At 45.5% G+C, this 20,189-nt stretch overlaps 1 protein-coding gene across 1 annotated transcript in view; it reads right to left on the minus strand.

Annotated features, from left to right (window-relative positions):
- The window catches only part of NOX5 (NADPH oxidase 5), a 420,178-nt gene that overhangs the window by 67,186 nt on the left and 332,803 nt on the right, over positions 1–20,189 (minus strand). Inside the window, exons 11-12 of the mRNA XM_069624234.1 lie at positions 3,260–3,418; positions 371–415 (exon numbers count right to left, since the gene is read on the minus strand). Coding sequence (XP_069480335.1) covers positions 371–415; positions 3,260–3,418 — 204 coding nt within the window. The remainder of the gene's footprint in view (positions 1–370; positions 416–3,259; positions 3,419–20,189) is intronic.

Raw genomic sequence — 20,189 nt, forward strand, 5'->3', positions numbered from 1 at the left:
AGATGGAGTCCATCAGTGCGCAGATGTAGGACAGGTCAGTAGCCAGATCAAGATCACCATTGATCCAGTAAGATGGAAAGTAGTCAAATGAAATCCATCAAGGTTTGAATGCTGTTCTTTAGATGGCAGGTGCCATCCATAATGAGGTCTGATCAAGCCCACCGAAGACGCACATATTTCCATTTGAATTCAGATGGTGCCTGCCTAAGGTGAGTTACCGTCAATCGGATGTTGGTTAATTTCAGAAAGAAGCTACATGGTGACAAAACAATGGTGGGGCCTGAGATTCCCCCCACCCTGCCCACACAGAAGTAAACCTGATGATATTCAAACATTACGAAAACACCTTCAATGGAAAACAAATTCTTACCTTAATATTGCAAAATCTGTGAGTTTCACTCATCTTGGCAGACATCTGTTAGAAAAAAATAATGGGAAAAATGATAAAAATCCAATTAACAGACGGGTTTATGGTAGAAGAGCAAGCGTTTCATTTTCCTCTTAATTATGGTCTTGTAAAGGGCCTCTTGGAGGGCAGTGAAGGATTTAGAGACCCTCCATCGACCCCTTTAGAGAATCACTTGAGGCTTTGTCTGCTGTGCTTCTATATATCATGCAGGCCTCTCCCAATTGCACTCATTGATTTGCTGTTTTAACATTCATTATGCTATCGCTAATATTCACAGCTTTAACACAATTCCTGAAAAACGACTTCAGAATTAGAAATAGATTGTGATAAAAAACAGAGCTGTTTACACATGACAGCTGCTTATAAGAAGTGCACCAGTGATAGGCATTTGTCACATTATTGTCCACCTACAACATGCAAGAGAATATCACCTGATGAAAAAGCCCCATATCGAACAGAGGTTGGTCTTAACCTAGCCTTCGTTAGGTCAAGTAGTGGGTCAATCACAAGATTCTTTAAAGAGATCGGTCTGAACCAACCCGAGCAAAAACCTCACAAATTCGTCACACACTTCGGCAAAGGGGCAATATGTGTTCAGACCAGAGCTAGTGTCTACTGTTAGGTAGAGCTGTAAATGTGTTCATTGTAGAGTAACTATGTAACAATCAAGTGCAGAGTGTGCTCTGTATCTCACTTTCAGTTACTTGAAGCTAGACCTGCAATACATCAGATATCTAAAATGAATAATGGGCTCTTACCTGTCCTGTCCTTCTGCACTATACCTGTTTTTTGTGGTTTTTATATCTCAAATCCTTTTCCTGATAGGGTGTCTACACACCCCTTTGCAGGATCTTTTTTGTCAAAGTTTGACTGTGATATCCTTCAAACACTTTGCCCTATGCTGCACTCAGACATCCTACACGTTTGTGGCACAACCAGTGCTATTTCCTGGTGCAATTCCAGCATAAAAGGTGATTTACATCCACAAGATGAAAATGCAAATATGAAGAAGTGTTCATGTTTTTAACAATAATAATGTTCGGTTGTGCTTCTGCAAGGAACAAACCCAAATCCAGAACTGCCATCAAATGTAATTCTGTTAGCGATTTTATGCATATAACTAGTATGTTTTGGTCTATTTCAATTACTAAAGACTGACTCTTTGTAATATGACAGGTCCATACTTTTTAAGGTAGATGTTAAGTACATCATTTCTATTTGCAAACATTGACTCCTGAGGATGGCCACTGACAGAAATATGATGAGCATGCAATACTTTTGTTTTGGAAATATGCTGGTACATTAATATATATTTCTGAATATTTGGAAAATTATTTCTGCTTGAAAGCTATATTTTTGATATGAAGAAAATGTAAATCTAGTTGCACTGGCGTTTTAAAAACAATTCTGTGCTGTCTACTATCCATTAAAATAACATTTTTTTAGGAAGAAAATGATGTTGGATCTGCACTTATCTATAGAACATAGTTTTACAATCTTCCTGCCAGATGGAGTGCTTCGTTTATTGATATCAAATAATACCACATTTGTTCTTTGCAATGAAAGGCACTCTCTGCATCATGGAGCAGCTGAACCTTCTGTTTTGGAACTTGGTTATTCTAGGCTTTAACCCCACCAACAGTGGCACTCATTTAAAAGATAAGTTCTAATCAAAACAAAATAACTAAATTATTCATGTGCAAAGTAGACAATAATAGCAAAACAATGTAATGGACCAAAAAACTGGAAAAACATAATTGTGCAAAGCAACTTGGAAACAACAAAAAGATCTTAAAACCAACAATCGACAACTCTCTCCATCACTTACAGTTGAGCCAGCTCCTGCAAAATGGCCAACACAACAAGATATTTCACCATTATGTACATTTTCTGCATCACAGAGCAGTAGATTGACACCAGGGCCCCTCTAGATGCTTCTACATGGGCATGGGGGTAGAGCTAAAACTTTTGCTGGTCAAACCGAAAAGAAACCCTCAGCAATGATAATTTTTAGCCTAAAAATGAAGATGTTCTTAGAGGAAACTTTCTACAAGTTTGCCCAAATTAAACAATAGCCCTGAGTACATAACAGTCTTCTCTCTGATGCACACACAAGCATGTATGCTCATTTTCAGGAAGATTGAAGGCTTTGCCTACGTGTTGTAGATCTTCCTATAACTTTACCAGATCTTTTACATTGGAGTGCAGAGAGTGGAATGTTCCATTGTTTTTTGCAAGCATCATGGAGCATCTCACTCCGTTTACAAAACATATAAAGAGAATTAATATAAATTCAACACAAAGGTGGAAACAATGATGGAGATTAGAAATATATCCATTTAAAGATGAGATTTGATTGAAAATATATCTTCATGGAGACCCCCCGCCCTCAATGAAAATGTAAATTAAACTTACCCTGCTTGCACTGGCAGCATCGTCTTATGAGCAGTCTTCAAATTTCCTTACCATTATTGTTTATGAAGCAAACATTTCACCAATTATGTGATTTGGATTAGGAATAAGGTAGTCTAAAAGATGTGTTGATTTTGCAAAACCTTTTTTTTAGCCATTCTAGCTTGTCACGAAAATTCTCAGTTGCCTTCTCAGACACCCTCCCTTCATAGCTTATCACTTTTATCGATATCAATTTCGCCATCTCTTAGCAGCCCGTCAACACTACCATCAGCCATCCCACTTCTCAGCTTTTAATGTCATCAATTGCTTTCACTTCAGCTGTTCTCTATCAGCCCCCTCACCTCTCAGCCACTCATCACTTCTTTCCACCTCTCACCTCTCAGGTGTCCTCCAGTAGCCCCACTCCAATAAATGAGCTTCACCGCTTCCCCTCACCTCTCTCAGCTGCGGCATCTCGTTCGTGTCACTGTTGATTGGGATTTCCACCAGTTCGAAGTCTGCAAACCTGGTCAGTTTGTATGATGTCAACTCGATGCGGTCATCCTTATTGCTGGCCACTAACCCATCAAAAGCAACCGAGTTCAAAAGTTTGTCCTAAAAAATAAAATAAGGGTTATATGTACAAAGTAAACAGTTTATTATACTTTATGGAAATAGTAAGGCGTGGCGGGTTATAAACAGAAGTATTTTTCCACATGTGCTAAGAATTTTCTCTTATGAAGTGACTATAATTAGAAGTCTGAAATCCTGGAGCAAGACATTGGGCCTCATTATGACTCTGGCAGTAGTGTGCTGGTAAATACCGGCACGGCTGCCGCCGGAGTCATACATTTTCCAGTGCTCGGGAATGGGCAATTACTGGGGCATTACAGCCCTGGCGGACCCGGTAATGCCCATTCCTGGGTGCCGGAAAATATTACTCCCCATTCCCATTTGGGTCCCATTGGACTCAATGGGAATGGGGAGGACGGATGCACCGGCACCATTCATGAATCGTGCTGGTGCTTCCGTCAAGGTCTGCGAGGGGGTGCCGTTCCGTCCGCCAGGTCAGACCTGGCGGGCTGAAAGGCAGCTGCTCGCAGAACTCGAAGTTTGCCGGTCCGGAAACAACAGTACCGGCAAGCTTACCAGTACCGTTGTTTCCGGACCGACAAACTCGTAATGAGGCCCATTAACTAACATTTGCTTTCCAAACTAGCTAAACACTGGTGCAAAATAAAGATGGTAAAGTATGTGGTGCAATTATGGTTTTTAGAGGGAAGGGATGAAGAACAAAAGGGAACACACCTTGCTTGATATTGCATAGCCACAGCAGAGGAAGAGAATGGAGGGAATCCCGGGTGCAGACTTAGGGACTTAACAGTGCAGTTAGAAAGGTCAGATAATGTGAAACATGCAGGAACATAGCTTCAACACAGCTGTAGGTTGAACAAATTAATCAAAATAGGATCTTCACCTTTATCTCTCTAACCTGTATCCCCTGCCTGCAACCTCCTGCATCCGCTCTACATGTCCTCCATCAGCATCTCCTACCTTTAAGTTGTTCTCCAAGAACAAGATAAGTTCCCACTTGGGGAACTCCCGTCCCCCACACATTATTTGGGGCTGTTTAGCCAAATATTTCTAGGTACGTTTTTTTAGACGTTCATACTATTTTTTCAAAAACTAACTAGGAACTTATCTTGTTCTTGTTTTATACACAGCCCATATGCCAGGGTTGTTTTTCTTCTCCCCTGCACCTTGAATTACATAATAAGCATATAAATCCTACCATAACCACGTCACATAAGTCAGGATACACTTGGAGTGCATGGTGTTAACTCACATTTGGTTCTTTAACTTGTTCTCCATCAGTTCTCCAGCTGCCCAGCTCAAACATTCGATCACTTCTCCACTCTATCCGTGTAATGGTATCCATATCATTGCACCCTTTCACTGTATATCTCTTTGCTGTACAGAACGTTGTTGCTACACAGGCACATAGCAAGGTTCAAGCTCTATAAATGTCAGCATAAAGCCTGTATTTTACATTCATGATTTGAAAGCTTGAACGTACCACGTAGAACAACATTGTGCACATGGTATGTAAGAATTAAAGAAACTCAGACTTTAAACGTTTAAAAAAAATGCACCTTCCAACTGTTCCTATGGTTTCTCAACTTTACTTGTTAAAAGACCAGTCCTGTTCAGGGACCCTCTCTAATGTCATAACCATCATTAAAATTGCTTTTGGATTAGTCATCCACTGCTAACAGGTCAACCATGTGCAAAGTATACCTTTTTCCTAATTGAGTTGGTTAGTTGCATGACTCAATTTGGATTTGGCATTTTAAGAAGCTGAGAGTAGCCTACATTTCTAGTAGTTGTTACATGATACATTGTTCTTACGATGCGTCTCTAGCACATCACTAAGTATTTGTTCCTATTTTCAGTGAGTAGATTATTCAATGTGATCAAACTCTCAGTAGTGTCCCAGACTGGGCGTTGCAACCTGAAAAGCGCACATCTTCCTTTGCACAAGTGCTGGCAGAAGCTGCATTATGTCATTTGTGTGTTGGAAGGAACATGCCTCATGCTAGAAAGATTAGGACCAGATATATGGAAATGGAAAGGGACATTTGCCAGAGAGGAACTGCCTAGTTCTGTGAGGAAATCAACTTTAAAGAGACCAATTGCACTGCACCGCTTTTTAAATTTCCTTTGCATATAAAAATGACATCTGACAGACAGCAAGACTTGGGTGGTGCTATAGATCCTGACTCTCAAGAAGTCAGAGGAACACCCATTGAATTTTAGTTTCACGATAAATATTTCACAGTGTAACAAAGTCCCCCCTGTCTGTGTGCGCGGGGCAGTCACAGGAAGGCTGCCCAGACCCTACATGCTCTCCACTGGGGACCCCAAGATGCCTGGGTCCAGAGGGAACCAATAGTGGTAAAACCTGTTGTATGGATGGAGCCTGAAGCACCATCCAGCTGCACCCAAATACCCAGCATAGGAAATGGAAGTGTTCTCCTTTGTAGAAATAAACTGCTACAGTTGAAAGTCAGTGGTGGTCAGTGAAATACATTTCTTTCTCTGGCACTGATGTCAAGGGAAACAGTTCTTATTATGAGTCATACTTGCACAGACTGTGGAAGCCCTGTCAATAAAAAGTTGCAAGTGAACAATCTAAAACGGAGTTGCGTTCTAAGGGGTAGAAAGAAAACAAACAATTGCCATTCTCAGGCTTCTGTTAACGTTGCAGGGGTAAAATAAGTCCGGAATAGCTCTGCAATACAAACTGGTGACAGGCCTTTAAATACCCTCAGGCCCTGCCACTCACAGCCCACATGACCACCAGCATACGGCCCAGTCCCAAGACAGCACAGCCCACACTGCACATGTGCCAACCATGTACAAGCACCAACCAGGGGGAGGAGGGACCAGCCATTGCTTTGAAAGGCAGCCAGCCAATCCAGCCAGAGTCATTTCCTGGGCTACCAGGCCAGAGGAACACAACCCTACCTGGAAGATCTGGTAGAAGGAAAGCAGCAGACCCTGTTAGACGATTATCCTGAAGACCACAAAACTGGTAATCTGACATTGGGGGCTGCCAGAAGGAGAATATGGTGGGTGGTGAGTCCAGAGAAGCATGGCATAGAGAAGAGGGAGATACTTTGATAAAACAAGAGGGAGACACTGGGAGTATGGAGGGTGATACCATTGCTACTGGAGAGAGCCATTTGTGTCAAGTCATAGGTAGATTCTGTATTGGAGGAGGGAGATAGTCAGTTGGAGTCTGTGCAGAAGAATATCAACTTGAAGAGCAAAGAGTGGGAAATCACCTGCGAGATAAGAGGGGCACATCACCTTGGGAAGGAAGGAAATTCTTTGAAGGAGCAGGAGAGTGAGATTATTGAGAAGACAAATAAAGTCTTGTTTGCGGCAAAGGAAGGAGAACCTGTCATTGAGATAGAGAGAGGTATTGAAACACAAAGCTATTGAAGCAGAGAGAGATCTTGAGACAGGAAGAGATATTGAAATGGACAGAGATACTGAAGCAGAGAGAGATATTTAAGCAGTGATATATAGTGAGATTGAGAGAGATCCTGAATTGAAGAGTGATTTTGAGATTAAGAGAGATATTGAGAAAGAGAGTGGTATTGTGAAAGAGGGAGACATCTGGGAAGAAGACAAGGAGAAGGGACAGGGAGTCACAGATGAAAGGTGATATACAAATTACAGTGGCAGACATAGAAGAAAGAGAATGGTAGGTTAAAGAGAGCGGATACTGACCGAAGAGAGAACGTGAGGGCAATTGGCTAATGGCTAGAGAGGGGGATAGAGACGGACCAACCTAGGAAGAAGAGTGAGCAGACCAAAGTGATGTAGAAGGACCAAGTTGGTTGTGGGGGAGATTGTAGAGGAGGGTGGCCCCATTATGCCAGGACGGGGCACAGGGAGGACAGCATAGGGCTATTGAGAATGGAGGAGAGCTTGGGAAAGAACACTGATCAGTGAATTGGGTATTACGCTTCTCTGCCAAACCCCACCAGGGTGCATGAGAGACAGTCGCACCAGGCCTAATAAAGAACTTGCAGCATTCCATTAGATGAAACTCACGAGGAGGAACCCTACAAGGAAGCACTCAATGGTGCCTCGAAAACACCTGTCTGAGAGGCTGTATTTCAGCAGCCTGGGAAACCGTACGGGGAAGGGTGAGAGGGCCAGACAAAACTCTCCCCAGAGACCCTTTGAAGAGACATCCTCCTTGTGAAGGGAAGACTTTTCTTTTCGGAAGCTGGCAGAACTTTGAATGTTTGATTTGCACTTGCCACCACATGTAGGGATTTATAGAATTTTGGAGCCCAGAGCACATGTCTGATGAACCCCTTTGCAGTAACACTGTCTCTCCCCTCAGGTTACACCTTTACACCTGGTACTCCCGTTTTGACACCTTATTTCATACAGTTGTGAATCCTGACCTCTTGTGTTATCTTTTTGAGTACTTCATTAATATAAACCCATGAAATATATCTGGAACACCTATGAAATGTAATTTGAGAAAAAATATTCTTTCAAAGTTAGCAATGCTTGAGCTGTGTGAGGGAATAAGACTAAAAAGAGAAAGAGAATGATTGAAACCTAGATTGGAAAATATCTATTGAACTTAATTTACAAGACAAGACATTTTTCCTAGATAGTAAGGCTATGGCTCTGTCACAAAAAGCAGATCTTAAATAATTCAGAGGGAAACACTAGCCCTTAAGATATTCTCCTTGGCCAAAGAGATTTTGGGGATAGGCGGAGAAATTATAAGGTTGAAATATTTTGTGCGGATAAGGCTGCTGCAATGTGTTGTGAAAAAAGAATCTGTAGACTGTGCATCTAGCAACCACAAATACAGCGCCCACTACTAGAACCACTATCAATGCTACCACCATATTATCCCTACTGCTGTACCAACCAGTGAAACTGCTGGTGATGGAACTGGCTACTGCCACAGCAAATAGGTCAGATATAACCACTATACTGGTGACTGCACAAATGCCAAAATAAGGTGACATGTCTGCAGTCTTCATTTCTGAGTACTGGAGTATGATATCCAATCATGTTACTGCAGACATTTCACTGCTGATCTTTTTACCAGGCTTTATTTAACGGAATATAAGCCACAAATTGAAGGTGGGGGGTTGGGTGAGAGAATGTGGTATGGGAAGAGGATGGTGCATGAGGGGAGCAGGGATATTGGTAAAAGGAGCAGTAAAACACTGCTTTGAAAACGCTGCATTAAAACACATAGAACCTTGGTATACATGGGGGAAAGTTCCTTTGGGAATGATGGGAGGATCAATCTACTAAATCTGGAGAGTGCAATTTCTTCACGCCATTCACAGCCAATCCACATTTTACACCTTGCAATTACAGTTGTATATTTCAAAGAAAATAATGGGAAAATAAGTAGACTTGTGTGTTTTCCCAGGGCAAGGATAGTGTTGTTAAGATGGATTTCTGAACTCTGACTGGGTGGGCAGAGGTTCAGAAGGCCAGCCTAGTTTCTTGGAATAGGGTAACCTTCTGGACAAGCCAGACCAATCAAGGTAGCATTGGCGGCGGTCAAGACTAGGGGCCTCATTACACGGTAGGCGGTAGGGATTTAACGTTACCGGTAATGGAATACCGGTAACGTTAAATCCCCATGCCAATTACGACCCGGCTCACCGCTATTAGCGGCACCGTTAAGTACGGTGCCACTAATAGCGGCCAGTCCGCGTGCGTGCGACCCTCCATCCCGTAAATAACGCCATGCCTCTACTAGCACACCATAACAAGCCAAGCGGACATGCCAATAGCGGCATGGTAAAGCCCCCCAAATCCCTTACCGGCATGGCGCTAATACCGGCATCGCGAACCACCCGTTAAGAGAACGGAGCAGTGTTCCCACCTGCCACAGGTGGACACAATCAGCACAGGTGGAGGCAATGGAGACTGTGGCAGCACAAAAGGAGCACACCACACCCCTTCACACACCCCTTCCCACACCAAATGGTCCCAATACTAGCAGCATTACATGGGCTGGAGGACATGATTGCAGTGCAGCAGCAACAACAACAGGCAGCACAGAGGAGACGCAGGAGGAGGAGGAGGAGGAGAGCAATACAGGCACAGCAAGCACCACCACAGCACCTAGTCATATCACAGAGACAGCCACCAATCCCCAGGATCAGAGCCAGTCCATTTAACCTAACCCCTGAGCAGATACACACCTTGTACCGTCTGGACCGGGATACCATCACCAGCATCGTGGACATGATACATGATGACATTGTGAGCCTCATAGACATCAGAACTGCCATCCCCTCTCTACTAAAGGTGGTGACCGTGCTCCACTTCCTGGCCACAGGCACCTACCAGCATACAGTGGGGCACATGCATGGCATCTCACAACCAGTATTCTCACGCACGCTGAACCAGGTACTCGATGCCCTCCTGAGGCATGCACCTGAACACATATTCATGCCACGGACTGCCCAGGAGATTGCAAACACCAAAGTTGGCTTCTATTCACTGGCAGGCATCCCAAGTTGCATTGGAGCCATCGACTGTACCCATGTGGAATTGGTGGTCCCACATCACAATGAAGTTGTCTACCGAAACAGGAAGCAATTCCACTCCATCAATGTCCAAATGGTATGTGACGCAAACAAGATAATCACACATTGTTGTGCCCGATTTCCCAGGTCAACCCATGATTCCATGGTCCTGCGGAACTCAACCATCCCACGCTACATGGAGTGAAAAGCCGGACAACGTTTGTGGCTACTTGGTGAGTAGCAGGGCAAGCACATGGCAGTGTGATTGGGGGGGGGGGGAGATACATACTCCAACTGGGTGTGATTGGGGGGGGATACATACTCCAACTGGGTGTGATTGGGGGGGGAGATACATACTCCAACTGGGTGTGATGGGGGGGGAGAGATACATACTCCAACTGGGTGTGATTGGGGGGGGGGGATGCATACTCCAACTGGGTGTAGCTTGTCGTCCGTAGGACAAATGCACACTCACATGTACGCCAATGTCCATCTGGGAAGGCCGCAATCTACCTGAGATGAACCGACATGCAAGTATAAGCTACACAACATAGCGAAAAATCTAGGTCTAGAAACATCAAACATCCATCCACATCCACATTGCACAACATTCAACACCACAAAATACACAAGTCTCCTACATGCCGTCGAGACAGTCATACACAATCAGCGCTGCACAACCACAATAATGCAATGTTCCCTTGAGTGCATGCAAAGGGATCACCCCTACCCATAGCATTGTACCATGCACCTATAGCATCACTGAAGTGATGCCTCTCAGCATGGCAACATAGATGTTTGAATGGCAGTACACTAGCAGTGTGGTACCAATTCTACCTGGGCCCAGGGACACGTAAGATCGGGCCTCACACAGGACATGTCAATTAATTTAGGAGGCATCAATGGGGCATGTTCACTTGCAGGGTCGAGCTCAACTTTGCACATTGCAGTCACACAGATCGTCTGCATGCATGCTGTTAATCGTGGACTTCAATCACAATGCAAAGTCAATTTCTGTGATATGAACAGGCCACTCTTGAGGTGAACAGTAACCAGACCCCATTCGGCCCCCCATACAGGTGATGCTGGCTATCCCCTGAAGAGGTGGCTGCTTACCCCTGTACGGAACCCACAGAACAGGCACGAAGAGGACTACAATCGTGCACATACCCGTACCCGCGTCGTGATCGAGCAGACTTTTGGCCTTTTGAAAACACGGTTTAGGTGCACTAGCAGGTCTGGTGGCGCTCTCCTGTATGGCCATGAGAAGGTGGCAAAGATCACCATCGCATGTGTCATGCTGCACAATGTGTATCAGACGGAATATGCCACTGCCCCCTGACGTAGAAATAGAAGTACCTGATGAGGATGATGATGGTGATGAGGACGGAGTTGACGGGGATGCAGGTCATGCAAGATGGGATGGCCAGGAGGGACATGCTGTGAGACAGCATCTGATCAACCAAATATTCTGAGTTAATTTTTTTCTATTTGTAGGAATAGATATGGGTAGTAATACACTGGTGTCTGTTTGGAAGCGCACAATGGACCCTGTCGCCAATAAAGTACACATACACAATGAAGATGTCCAAGCCTGTGTATGGATCAAACACCAGTGTATTAAGAAATGTAAAGATGTAAGAGTGCATGTCCCCAAACATCCCACTACTCTTCCCCCCTCCCCCCACAACAGCCCAAAAACACCCTTCCTCCCACCCCCCCACAACAGCCCAAAAACACCCTTCCCCCCACCCCCCACAACAGCCCAAAAACACCCTTCCCCCCACCCCCCACAACAGCCCAAAAACACCCATCCCCCACCCCCACAACAGCCCAAAAACACCCTTCCCCCCACACCCCACAACACTTCCTCATGTGTCTGGCACAATGTTGTCGTCCAGCTATGCACGTGGAAGCTTGACCATGCATTCCCTATTTGCCATTGCCACCACCAGCATTAGGAGGCTGGCTAGGCGTGTGCCTGGTGGTGCGTGAGGAGTGGCGGAGGGGGCTTGTCTGCCTCGAACTGGTGGATGAGGAAGTGCCTGACTGTCCTGGTGGTGGTGATGGTGGGAACTGGCGGTCCATTGCGTCCGCTATCCGTGTGAGGACCTCCGTAAATTGCACAATCTCCCCACACAGCCTGTTTGTACAGGCCTCCATCACCTCCCTGGAGTGCCTGGCTGTCTCTGTAATCTCTGCCCTGAGACGGGCAGCCTCCTCCACATGCTGCCCAACCAGCACAGTTATGTCCTCTTGGCGCTGGCTGATGCTGGCCAGGTCGAGGGCACTGTTGCGTTCTGGTGGTGTGGCTGCTGCGCCTTCTGATGCAACCAGGACAACAGGTGAAGCCACCGGTGGGCTACTGAAACCTCCCATGTTGTCCTCACCAGGGACACTGGACCCAGGTGTCTGTTGTGGTGATGGCTCAGGGGTTCCAGGGGGGGTTGGGGTGTGCATCTCCATGTGGACATCTGTCGTATCCTCCACATCTGAGAGTGGTGCAGTGGCTGCCGCCTCTCCTGTGGAACTAGTTGCAGCTGATGGTGGGCCCTCCGTGGCTGGGATCTGTGGTGGTGGGTTCACCTCAGGAGGTGGGGCAGTTGTTGGTGGTGTGGACAGTTGCATCTTGGCAGTGGCGCGCCACAGATGTTTGACACTCTGCATGTGGACTCTTCTATCTTTGCCCCTTGATGTCGTGGGGGTGTCCTCTGTGTCCTGTGCCCTTGATTATTTACTCACAGAGGGTGCCTGAGATGCAGTGCCAGTATCCTCACTGTCTGTATGTGAGCCTGTCGGGGACAAAGAGGGGGATGGCATTGGTTACGGTTCTATGTACTTAATGCAGTATACGTTAATAATGCAGTTGTGGGCATTTGGACTTCATTGGTAAGGATGCAAGTGATGTGTCAGTTCAGTGGCTCATCCATGCATGACTTGTCTCTGGTGATGTGTGCATGTGTGTGTGTGTTTGGGTTTGACACTGACATGGCCAGGGTTGTATGCATGTGTTGATGTTTGGGCATCCATGAGGTGATTCTGGGCTCACATTTGGGGGGACCTGAAGATTCACAGTGCATACTTTCATGTGCACACTCACCTCCATCTGATCATCTGATATGGTTGCCACGCAATGCTCCATTGTCCCGACTCCCTCTATTGATTCCACTCCAATGAAGTTGGCGCAGGTCTCTTCCCACTCCTTTAATTTAATGGGCGAATCAGATCCACCTGCTGTGGCAATGTTGTGGTTTGCAGACAGGATGCTTCTGACCCAGAGGCGGAGATCATCCCACCGCTTTCTGCACTCACGCACATTGCGGGTGGTGGTGCCCACAGCACTTACTTTCAAGGCAACCTCTGCCCAGATTGCCTTCTTTCGTATAAGGGTCTCCCGACGCATGTCGCTCGCAAAGACCACAGCGGCATTAGCAGCAAGGGTCTGTGTGAGTATTATTAGCTCCTCCGTGGTAAATTTTTCCTTGCGCTGCCGGTCTGTGGTTTTTTAAACAGCCTTAAGCATGTCGAGAGTGTTCCTGTGGATTTCCTATTGCAAACAACTCAAAACAGGTCCAGGGGGCAGTGGATGGCAATGGATTGTGTTTTTAAAGATGGCCGCCGTGCTCCTTCCCGTTCCTGTGCGATGACGCTATTTCCGGTTCTGCAATTTAACCGTCACCGCTAATAGTGGTGACCGCTATTTGCATGTAGCGTGAGGGCGGAGGTGCTATCTGCACTTTTGCCGAAGCCGGTAAGGGACTTTTTGGGGACTTTAGCAGCATGGCGGTAGGGTCATTACCGGCATGGCGCTATGCTCGTGTCCGCGTACTCGTAATGGTACGCTATTAGCGCCCTCTTGCAAGGGCGGACACGTTATTAGCGCCATGCCGGTAATTTGCGATTTTTACCGCACAACGTGTAATGAGGCCCTAGGTCTCAGGAGGGGTGAGCGTGATTGAAGGCCCACAATGAGCACACACAGTGAACAACACCACAAATTACTCTCAGTCAGGTGTATAGATCAAAAATACATATACATGTATTAAAGGCCTTTTAAATCAAACACAAGATGAAACTTCAGTAATATTAACAATTCTAACCCAACCTTATACTATTGAACATATACACAGTAACTATTGACCTAAAGCCATATTAAGCAAGTGTGGATCCGCAACCTGTAACAGAAGAGGATCAGACAGTGCAAATATACTTTAGGCAGTTCTTCAGGAATCACAACCCTAACTAATAGGCAGTCCAATCCCTACAAAGTGTGGAGCCTTGTGCTAAAAAGTACGTTTAGCGCAGCAGCGCTCGATCATGCGTTAAAGTACAAAAATGGGTTTATTCAAGGGGCTGTAGTTTCTCAGGAAGGGGAGTGAGGCGATGAAGAATAAAGTTCCACTATTCAAGGAGGGTCTCCACAAGAGGACAGAGCGATTTCCAGGAATCAGCAATAGGATGGTAGCTCAGGCTACCCTAACTAAGGTGAGTGGCCCTTGGAGGACACTTGTGCGTAAAAGTGTATTGAGGTGCCTAGTGGCCACTGGTAAGTGTTGCAAGTAATCACCGACCCTTGACACAGTCTGGACCAAACTTCACCAGTCTAGTCCAGTTCGCTCGCAGGTTCGAGTCCAGCACTTGCGCGTCCTTCCGGCTTTCAGGGGCTGCGTTCCGGGACTTCAGTCAGTGGTGCGACAGTGGCCTTTTCTCCTTTTCTGGGGAAGAGATCGGGCCAGTTCCACTGCAGCTCATCTCAGGGCACAGCAGCAAGGCACCCACAAAGCTCATCACCACAGCGAGGCGACACGGGTACCGTGTAGGCTTGGGTTCGGGCAGACTTTTCTAGTTCCAGACCTAGTCGACGGGAGAGTGCCTTCCACCAAGAGCATACGGTTCCCAAAGTCTCAAGTCAAAACTCGAGACGTCAGCGATTCCAGAGCAAAGGTCCCGCACAAGCTAGTCAGTTCACTGAGCGGTCCAGGAACACTTCCGAAGGGACTCACTTGCAGGTTAAGCAGGAGGTGCAGAGAATAGTTGGTCCAACTATTCCAATGGGTCAAAGCGCCCTTGCAGGCCTTCTATGATAAATGAGAAACATGGGCTCTGAAGGGACAACAGCGGGGTCAGGGTGCCAAACCTTCCAGTGGGTCTCCAGCGGTTCCACGGATCTGTTTCTTCGGTTCAGGATACTTGGCTCCTTTACTAAGTTCAGAAGATCGACCTGGAATGGGTGTAGAGTGCCTTCTCTTATCCAAAGTTTGCTTTGCGCCAAACCGAAGGGCAACCAATGGGAGATCTGCTCACATTCAACCATTCTAGACGTGGACCAATCATGGACCACAGTGGTCCCATCCCAGCACACCAGTCATCCTGGCACCAGGGATGTGTATTGGAACTAGAGGTCCAGCCCGCATCCTTTGTGCACACACACAAGGCATGCAGAAGCCCCTGAAAAGCCTTGGTTTGCGCAGGAGCCTGCATGACCAAATAAAGAATTTACCGAGTCAGCTAAGGGTCAAAATGGGCAAAGGACAGAACAAAGAACTTCGTGGCATGGCCATTTTAAGCACTGGCCACTGTCCTTGACCAAACGTGGTAAATGCGCTTTGGACATTGAACAGAGTCAAAATGCTTTAGAAAGTAACTGCTGCCACCAGCTCTGTCCTGGGAATACTTGTACATTCACCATAAATCCTTTGAGGGTGTCTACGGCCTTAAAAATGAAAAAGAGACCCCAGCGCATTGTACTGAAGGTACATTGTGCACTGCTAAAATGTTACTAAGAAATGGTAACAAAGTGAAAGACTAAGGGAAACAAAGTGTCCCAGTACTGACAGCCTGAAGGGCATGTCAGTTTCCCCTTAACGAGATGAGCTAAAGCCCAGCGGAGTACAGCAGAAGGCTTGGCTCCACTAGTAAATGTCAGGCTAGTATGTTCAGACAAAAGCAAAAAGTTGGGGGTTCACAACTGGAGGGAAAATTACACATAAATGGAAATCTTTCCTAACAGGTGTGACGAATTGTTGGATCACGTCACTTCTCCCCACGTGGAGCCCTTTTCTGTGAGCTTAGGGGTGTGAGGCCCCTACCCGATATCCCCCCTAGTGGTGGTAAAAAGCAGGAGGACCTCACAAGGAGGGACTTCCCTCATGAGAATGGTGACTCCCGTTCCCTGGTGGAACTCCCTAACCCTCTTACCTTTGTGTCCCCGAAATCCCTAAAATCTATAAGAAACGCCTCGGACAGTACCACTGTATGTTATTGTGACACTTTTCTTCCTTTAAAACCTAATTCATTGTCTTATGGAAATACTGTGAAAAGGTTATTACGTGAGTTATACAAACTACTCGTTCATATGATATCCAAAGTACTGAGAAGAGGTGGCCCCACAGAGGCCTGAAGAGTGCATCATTGATACAGACAAGGGACTATAAGATTGCGCTGGAGAAGACCCAGCTACCGACCATAGAAACTAACAAAGAACTGCCCAAAAGGGAACCAGTGGAATCAGATAGAAGCCAGCATGAAGACGCACCTTCCCAGGAAGTTCTAACCCGACAACTACAACGTTGAACAGAGAAAAAAGTCCTCGTCGAGGGGACGTGGCTGGAAGGTCGGAAGAAGCATTGGGAACTAGAAGGACACAAGACCAATGCCAAAGTGATAATTGTGAAGGCATCATGAAGTAAGATACAGACAACAGATTCAACTTTCTACTAAAAGGTTTATTTACTTCAAATGTCAGTAAGGCCTAACATGCCCTATGCTATGGTGGAATTTCCCTACCTAAAGAAAACTAAGGATAGTCAATGTCAGTGAGTTCAAAGAAAAAGTCTGTCTGTGTCCAAAACCTATACTTGCCCTCACAACTACATATATGCAATGTGTAGGGATATCAGCAACAAAAGAATTGTGTTAAAAAGTAAAGTTCTGATCTTCTACCAGCTCTTTTGGCGTTCTCTCAGCTTTCCGTTTCTTAAGTTCAAAATGGTTTCACAAAGACGACTTTGGGGTTCCCTTGCCCAGTCATTCAACACAGTTAAATAATTCCTTAATGGTCTTGGGATATCCTTTCCCCAAGGTTTCAACACAGTTCAAAATTCCTCAACAGTCTCAGGGTATCCCTTCCCCAAGGTTTCAACATAGCTCAAAAGTTTCTCAAAATACCTCCGGGTTTCCTTACCCAAGGTTTAACTCAATGCCACAGTTCCTCAAAAGGCCATGGGGTTTGCCTTCCTCAAGTCATAGACTTCTCCTGCAATAGATTCTCAAAGAGAGTCCATGACATAGGGGAGGAGGTAGCAAGCAATGCCTAGTGCACTGACTGCTGCAGGTTGGTGTGGGGGCTGCCAATTATAATAATTAAATGCACGTCCCATGATTGCACATGTCTGCTACTTGTGGTATCCCATTGCGTAAATGAATGCAAACCTGAGCTTCACATGTTTGCAGTGCCTCATAAGGTCTGCTTGCAGTTAATCCTTTTGGCAGGGGGCATTATGCCTTGTGCCTGTTACACGTATTCAACAATGTTCCATTCCAGACAGTGCTCACCTGCCAGGAATTCTTCATTACACATGCTTGGCAAACTATACGAGCAATGCAGTGCTCTAAGCGTCAAAGTAGAGCCTTTGAGGCAGGCTTTTTTTCTACCTCAGCGGTGTAGAACTCAGACATTAACAGTCTTTGGGATTTTTCCGGAGCCCAACCTTCAGATCAAAGTGGAAGCATTTTAGTATTCAAACAAGGAAAAGCCACAGAAAGGCGGATATACAGAGAGCAGGAGTGCATTGGAGAAAGAGGTTGGAAGAAGAGTTGGCTCAAGAGAAAAGGGAGAACTGACATACAGCACCAATACCGCAGCACATTTAGCTTCGAAGAACTTTGTGAACAAGATAGGTGCATTATTAGAAAAGTGTACAGTAGCGCTATGATCTACTACTGTAAACAAAATGTTTCTATCCTGACAACAGGGGTATAAATAGATTTTAAACAAGAACTATGAAAGTAATGCATGCAGACGTTTAGAAATACTGCATGTGGTACTACGGAAAATCCATGTCTGTTACTGCCAATCCAGCAGATATCCTGTAACCCCACAGATTTCAAGAATTAAACCATGTGGTAACGGCAATTACTCTAGGTGGTAATTGGTTCAAAACATCTGCTAAGCACATTATGGAGTCTTTGAACTAGATGCGTACTGTGTATTTATGTCCCGAATCTGTCATTGTCAAATGGAAATAATGCCTCCAAAACAAGAGTTAAAACACTCAAGAAAGGCCAGGATGTCCAACTGAAGGGGAGTTATACCAATAATAACCAGCTGTTGCGGCAAAGCACCTTGCCTTATTGTGGGCGCTTCTAGTGGGGTAACCAAAGGCACCAGGGGCCTTCCTGACCAAGGGGATTGATTGATCCGGCAACGGTGGGGGGAGGGTGCCCATATCATCTTCAATTAACCCCCACAAGGAAACCATAATATGACAGGAAAAAGAGCGACTTGCCTTTTATGGGTTTATTCAGGAGGTCAGCGATCTCACCTAGCGAAGGGTGCCCCCTCGCCAACCCATGTTAAACCATATGGAAGCCCTCACATGATTACCAGAAATAATGTTACCAGCACAAAGCCTCTGATAGCGCTTGTTGTGAGTCTTGCAGCAGAAGCAAGTCCCGTGCATTGTACATGTGTAATTAAAAAGTGGCATTGGATATCAAGGGGTTCAGAATCTGTGCATTTGATCCACATAGTAGGACCGTTATTGTTGTTTTCTCCTATGCCCCACTCCCCCCCCCCTTTTTGTCTTGTAGCACCTGGAAACACCTTCTGCTGTATAGGCGCCATACAAGTGTTCAATAAATAAATACAAATAAATAAATATGTTAAGCAGTAAAGAAACCCACCAAATAATTTATTAAGAATAACTACATGAAGGTATGCAGTAAATTCCCTTCGGTTGACCATTGGGGAGAGAAAGGCATAATAAGCCTGAAATAATTCTCAGGGACATTAAGAACCTTCTGAATAAGCTGTGCTAGGAAGCTCACTGTAGCTTAAACACATGCTTTCTGATATTCAGTTAACATTATATTTAGGATTCTCAAATCTTCTGTTAAAATATAATCGTCCTCAAAATGCACTCTGAATAATGTCAGATGTTAGTTCCTGGCCTATCTGACAAGTTCATGGAGACATATACAAATGTCTGTGTTTTTTTTGTTTAGTAAAATAATGAAACAATAAAATTGTGAATTTCAGTTGAAACATCCATGTGCTTTCAGGCTGTGTGTCAGGCTTTCGGGTTCAGGGCCTCAGGACCACAAATGGAGGCAGCCGGAGCCTGAAGCAGGTAAATGCGGGAGGTGTGGGAGGAATGGAGGCAGAGGGATTTGCACATGCAGTGGGGGGGTCTGGGGCCACCCACTTCCCCGGAAAGGGACCAGGAGGGGTTTACCCCCAAAAATAGAAAAAAAAGACTGAATGCACAATTAGTGTGCATTCGGCATGGTAGGATTAATCAAATACCATAATACCGAATAAGGGGAGCAGGAGTTGTGGGGGTGTCCCCCGCTCCCCTAGTTTGGTATTATTGGCTACAGGGGTTGCGGTGGTGTCCCCGCCTACATTAGAAGCCCAGCGGGGGACAAACAATTGAAATACAGAAAACTCGAATTACAAAATACAGACAAGTGGACTTCGCAATTTTGTAATTCGCTTTTTTTGTATTGTTTTTTTTAATGTAGATCCACCAGGAGATGGCCGGGAACAAATAAACGACCTTGCAGGTGCTGCCTTCTTGGTCCGGAATCTGTAAGGTCAGTCTTGTGTTCCCAGCATTCAGACATAGATCTGGTTCTGTCATTTTTTTAAAATCTTTTATTATGGGTAAAGTACATAAAGACTTTTTTCAAAGTAACCCTATAATGAAAAATTACAGGACATAGGTATATGGTGACCCCTCTCCGTTTTCACATCCCCTATGCCCCCATCTTTAGAGAGGGCACTTCATGTGACGACCTGCATTTTGACAAATACAGGTCAAATGATGACGCTTACCCTAGTCACACACGCATCAATTTCCAGTCCTGTTCAGTCTCTAATTGATGACCCTCAGCCCTACTAACTTTTTGTCCCTGCTTAAAAAATACCTCCCATCACAACCCCACCACGTTAAATTCTCCAACTCCATGCACAGGCCTGCCCTCTTCATCATCCTATCATGTTTCACTACCGTCCAATTCACAGTCACAAACTCCCTCCACCACAACCACTGCCTGCATCCTGCCAC

The sequence above is a fragment of the Ambystoma mexicanum genome, chromosome 11 (assembly GCF_040938575.1).
Source record: "Ambystoma mexicanum isolate Mex_15411 chromosome 11, UKY_AmexF1_1, whole genome shotgun sequence".
In the NCBI taxonomy this organism is placed as follows: Eukaryota; Metazoa; Chordata; class Amphibia; order Caudata; family Ambystomatidae; genus Ambystoma; species Ambystoma mexicanum.